Genomic DNA, 11262 nt, shown 5'->3' with positions numbered 1-11262 from the left:
TGAGACCATAAGCTGTTATTCTCTTATTTTAAAAGATCCATCAGCAGTTATTCTCTTTCAAATACAAATCAAAATTTTGAAGCATCAGAGAGAGAGAGAGACAGAGAGAGACAGAGACAGAGACTTATTTATTGAGACCATAAGCTGTTATTCTCTTATTTTAAAAGGTCCATCAGCAGCTGTTCTCTTTCAATTACATATCAAACTTTTGAAGCCTACAGAAGTGGCACCAAAGGTAAAACTATGCACGGCTATCACTAAAGCAACTTATTTCCTGCAAGAATTGTCCTCACAACTGCCTACTACTGCTTTGACTTACCTGCTTTAGGAGCAGCAGCATTTACTTAGCACAGTTGCTCTTGATCAATGGAGGAAATGAAGGAAATAATGGGAACATTTTCAGCAAGCAATTCTGGTCAATTGCTTGGAAGGCCTTGCAACAAGCAGGGTCTACTACAAATTTACCAGTAGAGATTGAGGTATAAATTTCCCATGCGCACCCTGGAACGTTCTGAAGTGATGACCAACACTTTGCTATGTCACTCGGGTTCCCTGGCGGCAGTAGCCCTGGGATCCCTGGAGGTAGTAAGCCTGGGAACCCTGGAGGCAATAGGCTTGGGATCCCAGGTGGCAATAGGCTTGGGATCCCTGGTGGCACTAGGCCCGGGATCTTTGGCAGGGTCAGGGGTGGTGGTGATGGTGGCACATCTGCCAGCACAGTTACCACACATGCTGCCATTAGCAGTAGTGAAAATATTGCTTGAGCTTCTCTAATCATGGTTATTGGCAAACTTGGAACTCTCACTTCTGTGATGTACATCTGAAAAAGGTTAGCTAGATTGGCTTTGTTGATGGTTGGAGAGGAGAGGGTAAAGGGTTTATATAAGAGCAACGAGTCTGAGCCAAGTTGAAGACTTTAATGCTCAGGCGAGTAGGTTACAAATGGAATTACAATTTAATTCAGTTATAGTTCTGTTTTTTATTTTGATGAGCTGAGCTTAAATAACAGTTATAACTCTTAGATTATGAGATTTATGACATGTTAAATTTTGCTAGTAAATTAGTAGTAAATGCTTTTGACCTTGTGATCCTTTGAGATCAAATTGAATGCTTCCAAATATTTAAAGTTGCCATACTGATCTGAGACAGAGAGGCCACTCTGCATCAGTTTGTTTCGATTGTTTATGACCTTCAACACAACAAGCCTTTGTTTTACTTTTTAATTTTGGCCTCACGACAAACCTGGCCTAACACCAATGATGTAAGTTGTCCATGATGATTAGCAAACACCAATCTCTACTCTACACAGAAACGAAATTAATGGCTCTGGTGCAACAGTTGCTTATGAAGAAGCCTGTGAACAACCTGGATTGATACCGTATCGTGTTGGATAAAGGGAAAACTTATGTTATGTGAGAATGTGAAAGTAAAACGTCCCACATTGGAAAGTTGAGAAATCTAAAAAGAGCTTATAAGGAGTCGGGCTACTCTCACTGTGAATAGCCGTGCGGCTGTACTATATAAATAGAATATGTTAACAGTATCGCCGTGCGGCTGTACTATATAAATAGAAGTATAGCCGTGCGGCTATACGCTATAAATAAAATGTATAGCCGCGCGGCTATACTCTTTAAATAGAATATTTTAAACCATACCACGCTCGTAGCCAACACCCCCTACCCAGATCCATCATTGCCATCACCATCTTCTTTGTCATTGTCATCATCATCGTAAAATTCCGACGAATTATCATCTGATCCCAAAACTGGATGAAATTCCCAAGAGTTGTGGGAGAAATTCAGAGCTGAGTTTGTTGATAGGAAAACTCATTAAGTCTCCAAATTGGCGGTGGCATGCTACAAAGCCCTCCTACTTTCCCTACCAATACACCGCGTTTCAACCTTTTCACCATTGATGATCCTTCTTGCTTTTTTCTTTCACTTGCCACATCCTTTTCTTTTCTTTCCATATCTCTCTCTCTCCCTCTCTCTCTCTAAATTTCTAAACACAAGCAGACCGTAATCCACTCCCAACTAATTTCTGGACAACATGATAATTATTGAGGTAAACCTTCGAGGTGTATGGTGAGAGAGATAGAGACCAAGGGAACCAACGACTAATAAATCATAGTGTCCTTCTAAAGCATAAGTAGTATAATACAAGCTTCATCCACAACCAAACTTGCATGGAACATGGCATATACATATCAAAACCAGAGTGTCACTTGTTCCTTCACATATACAAACGTCACCTTAACATAACACAACATACATGCCTTATTCTTTCATGAATTACATAAAGTACATGCAAGCAGCTGACCCAGTAAACAGCAACTAGAATGATACTCGAATATCAAGCAATGACATCAACTGAGAAATGAACTCTGGGTGGCCCGGCCACGCTGCTCCCGTAACCAAATTTCCATCCGTGAAGCAACTATCTATTGGATCAGGTTCCAGCCATGTTGCTCCCGACAAAACCACATTAAGCTTCACTGCTGGATACGCAGTACATTTCTTTCCCTAAAATTTAGCCAGTTAACAACAATTAGGACATGATTAAAAAAAGTTCACAATGTGAAAATAAGTAAATCAACCCTCAATCAGAAGAATCAGCAAAAGGCAAACAGATTACAACTTCAAGGTGGTTTCTTTTTTACCTTGTCATAAAATACTCACTCAGTAAATCAACCCTCTTAAAAAATTGATGATACTCCCAACTCTTCCTAACACCTGAAAAATTGAAACTGCCTAGCTCAGCCAAGCCTTTTGGTTTTCCTTACTAGGTAATTTCTTGTTTTACCCCATTCTTAAACCATTCCATCTAGCATGGATTTTTACGGCTTCATATATTCCTTCAGAGAACTCTGCATTACAGTACACCTTCTGACTTTTATATTACAGCACAAATGTTCATGCACCAACTGGCAAGCTTGCTCATCAACACCCACAACAGAACAAACATTTAAATTTACGATCAACTACATTGATAGTGAGTAAATGAACAATAAATCCACAGATTATCTGTATATAGTCTTTGGTTAAACTTCCCACACACAAAATTAATTTTATTCTAGCATTTTAGTTTATCTTAAAAAGCGTAAGAAGTTATGTAATCTACATTATAAATGTATATCTACCATGGAAATGCTATAATGAGGGGTTGTGGGTGAGGGGTTCAATACCACTATCCAATAATATAAAGGAAATTTTGAACTTAAAACTTTTTTAATGATTGGATGGTTGGATGGTTGGATTTAACCCCCCACTCAAACCCCCCACTAAGATCCCCCTCATTGTAGCATCTCCCATATCTACCATATCATGCTTGGACTTTAAAATTCCAAAATTTATAATCTCGATTTTGTTATATGATTTTGGATTGTTAATGAGGATTTTGCGTCCTTGTTTGTATGCCTAACAAATTAACTTTATATTATTGTTTCTTCATTTTGTACACTTTCAACTCATTTAGTTTCAGAAATCAACTTGGACTTTAGATTGAACTTCTGGACAGCATGGGACTGATCCCAACAACACCATCCCTATTAAAAGATGAGCTATAGATACTATAAAACTACACTGTCACCTAAACAGGGATTACAGCTTCACTTTGTTTCAGTTGAACCCAATTATTGGAGCAATTCCTTTGGTGGCATCACATGGAATTATAGAAAGTAATATTTTTAACAATGTCAAAACTATGTTTGACGACGCACCGAATTGAAACGATATGGAAATAGTCGGATTGGATTGAGCAACTTAAAGAATATGGACCAAATTGAAATTCGGATCAAATTTCTGGAAACAAAGTGTAGCCTGGCTTAAAGGGAGTAACTTACCTGTAGAACACCAGCAGCAGCTAAAATCTGCTGCCCGTGGCATATGGATGCAATTGGTTTCCTGGCTTCCACAATTTGCTTCACTAATGCAATAACTTTCTCATCCAATGCCAAATATTCTGGGGCTCGACCTCCAGGGATTACAAGAGCATCATAACTTGAGACATCTAGAGCTTCAAAGTCAGCTGTTAAAGTGAAATTATGGCCCGGCTTCTCACTGTATGTTTGGTCACCTTCAAAATCATGGACAGCAGTTGCACAGATTTCACCAGCTTTCTTCTTGGGGCAAACTGCATCAACATGGCATCCTAGAGCTTGAAGAGACTGAAAAGGCACAATTACCTCATAATCTTCCATGAAGTCCTACAAGTGTTGAGGGAGAGAGAGTGAATTATGCTTAGTAACTGTGAGAAATATAAAATTTTGATCATTGACTAGAATAATACGTAGATAACAATTAGTTCATAAACAAACAACATGCAGCTTTAACGATCTTTTCAAGGGGTTTTCTAGATTTACAGTGAATTAAAACACATAGCCAAACTTGATTTATGGACCATCTTATCACTATTGATATTGACAAGTAAAATAATATATTGAATTTGGTGGGCTTTAAGGTTTGTCAAGTAGCCAATCTTGATTTATGGACCACCTTATCACTGTTAAATAACCAGCTTACAAAACGTGGTAGGCTTTAAGGTTTGTCAAGTTGTATAACTTTTGGCATTGTAGGTAGAGAAGTTTAGGTATGCTTCAAAGGATTTGGTTTTAAAGGGAAAACAAACAACTGGTTTCAAGAAAATAGGTTCTTATGAAATCTGACAGCAACTAATTTATGGGTCTAGGGCAGTAGTAGCATTTCGAATTTGGAGACCCAATTGGCTTGGGTATTGGAGGTATTCAGTTAGGGGGGAAGGGGGGAATTGAAATTCTTCAGTAGTCAACTTTCCAGAAAATTAAAGTAAAGAAGTCTTTTAAAATTCATAAAGGAGGTACTTGTCTATGTATCATGTTTAGAATCCATAATTCAAACAACTTGAAAAATGACCAGTAGCATGTTTGGATTTACTTTCACAAGTTCACAACTCACACAAATGACCTGACAAACAAGTATTCCAATGGGCAACGGACCCAGCTAGGCAGACCAATGAAGCATACCACCAAAACATTGAAAAAACACATAGGAATGAATGATGGAACCCTATCACACTAGAATTGTGCAAATCTGGTAAAGCCTTTTCAGGTTATTTTCACTATCTTTCAGAAGTATCTGTAAAAGGGCAAATCTCGATACTATATATACTCAATATTGATCGGCATCACAATTTCATATGTCTCATTGCACTAGGAAGGAAAATAAAACTTACCCCACAGAGAAACAGGATCCTCCTATCTGAACCAGTTATGTTACCACCTAGTGCCTTCACAAAAAGCCTAATGAACTCAGGATGGCCTTCATATGTAGCCCCAGTAATTATATTACCATCAACAACACACGCCAACATGGTCTCGGGTTCCACCCAATAAGCACCTGCAGCAACAAGTACAGGTCTGACAGCTGGGAAGGCCGTACACTTTCTACCTTTAACTGAGCCTGCAGCTGCTAGGACAAGTTGCCCATGGCAAATCGAAGCAATTGGCTTTCCGGAGTCAGAAAACTTTCTCACCAATTCTAAAACCGATGCATCCAAAGCAAGATATTCAGGTGCCCGTCCTCCGGGTATTATTAATCCATCATATTTGTTAAATTCAATGTCATCAAATGTTGCATTGAGTGCAAAATTGTGACCACGTGATTCAGAATAAGTCTGCATCCAAAGAAAAAAATACAAGTAAACCAAAAAACATATTAAGACAAAGGGGGACCAGAAAGACATATAGCATTTGAAGATTTGTAAATTAAACACAGATCACGATTCAGCAAACCTAGGTAGCCCATTATCAGATTATTTTCACTTAGAGACGAGGGCACTAATGCAATTTTGTTTATTGAATATGGTGTACACAGTGACGTTGGAGCCAAAAATTTGTTCACGTTGTCTTGTCCCCAGAACTCAAGCTCATAATGAATGAGCAAGCACTCTAACAAAACTCCCAATATGTGTTCTTGTTTGAGCTTACTTTAGTCTCGCTGTCCACACAACCTAGAACTATAACCTACGGATTGCTATTTGTCAATCTAAGAGAGTGGCTCTAATCAACAATAAAACTTATTCATTGTGTCCATAATTAAGGCTACCACGATGCAAAAAACTAAACTTGAAAGCGTGATGTTCGTTCGTAAACTTGACAAACTAATTTCCAGTCCCAAAAGATTCAAATTTTTGAGGAGGCAACATAATCCCACCCATATGTGAGAATTGTAAGCACTTCAATCTTTGAGACAAATTTCTTGTTTTGGGTTTACAAATTCAAGTGAAGTAAGCATTCAGTCTTCAATATAATTGAGTGTGCTTGATTACAGAGCATGGAAAGAGCAATTGACAGTGCTCAAGTGATGTAATGAGGCTAAAGATAACGTTTTTCATTAAAAATAAACAAAGGAAAAGGCAAAAGAAGCAGAGGTGGGTGACCTGGTGAGCAGGAAAAAGTTGATGAATGGCTGTGCGGCAGATATCACCAGCTTTCTTGCCAGGACAGACAGCATCAACGGACACTCCATATGCCTGCAGTGCTTGAAATGGAACCATCGCCTCGTAGTCTTCCACGTAGTCCCCCAGCACCAACAACACCCTCCGTTCACCTTTCGCCATTTTCTTGTGTTTAATTTCTGGGAATTTCAGAGAGAGGAGGGGGTGAGAGAGAATTTGGGTGGACTAAAATCAGAGATGGACAAAGAAATAGAATCTCAAGGTATAGCCGTAGGCTATACTATAAATAGAATAGGTTAAAATAGTATAGCCGCTCGGCTATACTATTAAATAGAATATCTAACACTATTGCCGTCACGGCTATACTTTATTAATAGAATATGTAAAACCATACAGCCGCGCGGCTATACTATATAAATAGAATATTCTAAACGTATCGCCGTATACATAAAATATGTTAATAGTATAGCCGCGCGGCTATACTCAGTTTGCCCCTTAATTGCTTTTAAAAATAGTATAGCCGTGCGGCTATACGTTTAATAAAAAAGAAACCGGTTCTACTCGTTTGACGCGTGGAGCATAAGCCCTGGGCGGGTCTGTATAAATACATATACAGTATAGCCAACCGGCTATACTGGATTCTGTTTGAAATTTTTTAAGAAATAGTATAGCCGAGCGGCTATACTCATTTTCACCCCTTTTTTTCCAAAAAATAGTACAGCCTGACACGTGGCACCTAGGCCCTGGCGCGTCCCTTTTATATGTATAAATAGTATAGCCGTGCGGCTATACTGTTTGAAATGAAAATTACTTTTGGGAAATTTTTAAAAAAATATATATATATTAAAAGATATAAAATTGCTTACTTAAATTTTTTTTTTGGCCAACTTCTTTAATTTAATATATGTAATTAAGTAATATGTTAGCCTTTTTTAATTACTTTAATTAGTAATTATATTTTAAACAACAAATAGAATAATGAAATTAAATGTGGTGCTTCCTCCACTTGGATACAACTTTCTAAATCAAAGTCCTAGGGCTAGCGCTTTCATTTTTAGGGAAATTTTTGGGTTTATCTATGCGGCTATATAAGAATGATGATACTTTGCGAATTTATAGGACAAACTCAAAACATTATTTAAAAATAATTAATTAACTAATCGGGTTTAATTTAAATCACATAGCCCAAGAGCCCCAAGGCCCAAGGCTAACCTTTCGATTAGTTGTATATACATATATCAACCATCGAACACATAAAAATGATATATACTAAAAAAAAAAATAGCATAGCGGCCCGGCTATGCCCAGTTTGCCCCTTAATTGCTTTTTAAAATAGTATAGCCGTGCGGCTATACTACGCGTGGCGAACGAGCACTGGGTGGGTCTGTATACATAGATATACAGTATAGCCGCCCGGCTATACTGGATTATGTTTGAAATTTTTTAAGAAATAGTATAGCCGTGCGGCTATACTCATTTCCCCCTTTTTAAAAAAAATAGTACAGCCTGACACGTGGCACCTTGGCCCTGGCGCGTCCCTTTTCTATGTATAAATAGTATAGCCGTGCGGCTATACTTTTTGAAATGAAAATTACTTTTGGGAAATTTTTAAAACTATATATATATTAAAAGATACAAAATTGCTTTCTTAACTTCTTCTTTTTGGGCCTACTTCTTTAATTTAATATCTGTAATTAAGTAATATGTTAGCCTTTTTTAATTACTTTAATTAGTAATTATATTTTAAACAACAAATAGAATAATGAAATTAAATGTGGCGCTTCCTCCACTTGGATACAACTTTCTAAATCAAAGTCCTAGCGCTAGCGCTTTCATTTTTAGGGAAATTTTTGGGTTTATCTATGCGGCTATACAAGAATATATGATATGAGTGTTCTTTGCGAATTTATAGGACAAACTCAAAACATTATTTAAAAATAATTAATTAACTAATCGGGTTTAATTTAAATCACATAGCCCAAGAGCCCCAAGGCCCAAGGCTAACCTTTCGATTAGTTATATATACATATATCAACCATCGAACACATAATACTTATATAAAAAATAGTATAGCCGCCCGGCTATACTCAGTTTGCCACTTAATTGCTTCTAAAAATAGTATAGCCATGCGGCTATACGTTTAAAAAAAAAACAAAAAAAAGGGTTCTACTCGTTTGACGCGTGGCGAACGAGCGCTGGGTGGGTCTGTATACATACATATACAGTATATCCGCCCGGCTATACTGGATTCCGTTTGAAATTTTTTAAGAAATAGTATCGCCGTGCGGCTATACTCATTTTCACCCTTTTTTTAAAAAAATAGTACAGCTTGACACGTGGCACCTAGGCCCTGGCGCGTCCCTATATGTATAAATAGTATAGCCGTGCGGCTATACCTTTTGAAATGAAAATTACTTTTGGGAAATTTTTAAAACTATATATATATATATTAAAAGATATAAAATTGCTTTCTTAACTTTTTTTTTTGGGGCCTACTTCTTTAATTTAATATATGTAATTTTTAATTTAATATATGTAATTAAGTAATATGTTAGCCTTTTTTAATTACTTTCAGTAGTAATTATATTTTAAACAACAAATAGAATAATGAAATTAAATGTGGCGCTTCCTCCACTTGGATACAACTTTCTAAATCAAAGTCCTAGCGCTAGCGCTTTCATTTTTAGGGAAATTTTTGGGTTTATCTATGCGGCTATACAAGAATATATGATATGAGTGTTCTTTGCGAATTTATAGGACAAACTCAAAACATTATTTAAAAATAATTAATTAACTAATTGGGTTTAATTTAAATCACATAGCCCAAGAGCCCCAAGTTCCAAGGCTAACCTTTTGATTAGTTATATATACATATATCAACCATCGAACACAAAAAAATGATATATACTAAAAAAAAAAATAGTATAGCCGCCCGGCTATACTCAGTTTGACCCTTAATTGCTTCTAAAAATAGTATAGCCATGCGGCTATACTTTAAAAGAAAAAACAAATAAAAACGGTTCTACTCGTTTGACGCGTGGCGAATCAGCGCTGTGTGGGTCTGTATACATACATATACAGTATAGCCGGCCGGCTATACAGGATTCCGTTTGAAATTTTTTACGAAGTAGTATAGCCGTGTGGCTATACTCATTTTCCCCTTTTTTTATAAAAAAATAGTACAGCCTGACACGTGGCACCTAGGCCCTGGCGCGTCCCTTTTCTATGTATAAATAGTATAGTCGTGCGGCTATACTTTTTGAAATGAAAATTACTTTCGGGAAATTTTTAAAACTATATATATATATATTAAAAGATATAAAATTGCTTTCTTAACTTTTTTTTTTGGGCCTACTTCTTTAATTTAATATATGTAATTAAGTAATATGTTAGCCTTTTTTAATTACTTTCGTTAGTAATTATATTTTAAACAACAAATAGAATAATGAAATTAAATGTGGCGCTTCCTCCACTTGGATACAACTTTCTAAATCAAAGTCCTAGGGCTAGCGCTTTCATTTTTTGTGAAATTTTTGGGTTTATCTATGCGGCTATATAAGAATGATGATACGAGTGTTCTCTGCGAATTTATAGGACAAACTCAAAACATTATTTAAAAATAATTAATTAACTAATCGGGTTTAATTTAAATCACATAGCCCAAGAGCCCCAAGGCCCAAGGCTAACCTTTCGATTAGTTATATATACATATATCAACCATCGAACACATAAAAATGATATATACTTAAAAGAAAATAGTATAGCCGCCCGGCTATACTCAGTTTGCCCCTTAATTGCTTTTAAAAACAAACGGTTCTATTCGTTTGACGCGTGGCGAATGAGCGCTGGGTGGGTCTGTATACAGTATAGCCGCCCGGCTATACTGGATTATGTTTGAAATTTTTTAAGAAATAGTATAGCCGTGCGGCTATACTCATTTTCCCCTTTTTAAAAAAAATAGTACAGCCAGACACGTGGCACCTAGACCCTGGCGCGTCCCTATATGTACAAATAGTATAGCCGTGCGGCTATACTTTTTGAATGAAAATTACTTTCGGGAAATTTTTAAAACTATATATATATATATTAAAACATATAAAATTGCTTTCTTAACTTTTTTTTTTTGGGCCTACTTCTTTAATTTAATATATGTAATTAAGTAATATGTTAGCCTTTTTTAATTACTTTCGTTAGTAATTATATTTTAAACAACAAATAGAATAATGAAATTAAATGTGGCGCTTCCTCCACTTGGATACAACTTTCTAAATCAAAGTCCCAGCGCTAGCGCTTTCATTTTTAGGGAAATTTTTGGGTTTATCTATGCGGCTATACAAGAATATATGATATGAGTGTTCTTTGCGAATTCATAGGACAAACTCAAAACATTATTTAAAAATAATTAATTAACTAATCGGGTTCAATTTAAATCACATAGCCCAAGAGCCCCTTGGGCGATGGGAAAGTTCAATTAGGATATGTTTATTAAAAAGGATTAAATTTAATTTTTTTTAATGAAGGAAGTTGGCCAAAAGAAAAAGTAAAGAAACTAATTTTATATTTTAAAATTTTATACTTTTAAAAATAAATATAAACTTAGGATGTTTAGGTTAATTAATTTTTAAAAATTTTGTTTTTATTAACTACATAATATATTTGGAGATTTAATAAGTTGAATTAGCAATTATATTTTAATTATTATTTATTTAATGACTGATTATGATTAAATATTTTAATTAACTTCATGAATTATATTACTTAATGAATAGTAATTCAATTTCTCTTTTTCTTTTTCTCCTTTAATATTCACTAAGTTAATACTAATCAAAG

General features: G+C 35.8%; 2 protein-coding genes across 3 annotated transcripts; both read right to left on the bottom strand.

Moving 5' to 3' along the window:
* On the bottom strand, nucleotides 255–1066 carry LOC109947824 (deubiquitinase and deneddylase Dub1-like). The gene has a single exon (XM_020558994.1). It carries the CDS (start codon nucleotides 818–820, stop codon nucleotides 341–343), a length of 480 nt encoding a protein of 159 aa, XP_020414583.1. The 5' UTR covers nucleotides 821–1066; the 3' UTR covers nucleotides 255–340.
* LOC109947823 (protein DJ-1 homolog D-like) lies at nucleotides 2116–6692 on the bottom strand. 2 transcript variants are annotated; one of them, XM_020558992.1, is made up of 4 exons: nucleotides 6415–6692; nucleotides 5209–5649; nucleotides 3842–4204; nucleotides 2116–2522 (listed from the first exon to the last, which is right to left on the bottom strand). In XM_020558992.1, the coding sequence occupies exons 1-4, from the start codon at nucleotides 6592–6594 to the stop codon at nucleotides 2334–2336; spliced, it is 1173 nt and encodes a 390-aa protein (XP_020414581.1). In that variant the 5' UTR covers nucleotides 6595–6692; the 3' UTR covers nucleotides 2116–2333. The 2 variants fall into 2 exon arrangements, with proteins under 2 accessions (XP_020414581.1, XP_020414582.1); XM_020558993.1 differs by lacking the exon at nucleotides 2116–2522 and adding an exon at nucleotides 2601–2732.

This window comes from Prunus persica, chromosome G3 (genome assembly GCF_000346465.2).
Source record: "Prunus persica cultivar Lovell chromosome G3, Prunus_persica_NCBIv2, whole genome shotgun sequence".
Taxonomy (NCBI): Eukaryota; Viridiplantae; Streptophyta; class Magnoliopsida; order Rosales; family Rosaceae; genus Prunus; species Prunus persica.
The sequence above is the reverse complement of the archived record's forward strand: the minus strand, read 5'-3'. Positions and strand labels throughout refer to the sequence as shown.

Bases quoted from the DNA above. Each gene is read 5' to 3' on its own strand.
- LOC109947824 (XM_020558994.1), bottom strand. From the start codon at position 820: ATGTACATCACAGAAGTGAGAGTTCCAAGTTTGCCAATAACCATGATT.
- LOC109947823 (XM_020558992.1), bottom strand. From the start codon at position 6,594: ATGGCGAAAGGTGAACGGAGGGTGTTGTTGGTGCTGGGGGACTACGTG. The intron at 5,650-6,414 runs GTCACCCACCTC...CTTTGGATGCAG, and splicing joins AACTTTTTCCTGCTCACCAG to ACTTATTCTGAATCACGTGG. The intron at 2,523-3,841 runs GTAAGTTACTCC...GCTAAATTTTAG, and splicing joins CTGCTGCTGGTGTTCTACAG to GGAAAGAAATGTACTGCGTA.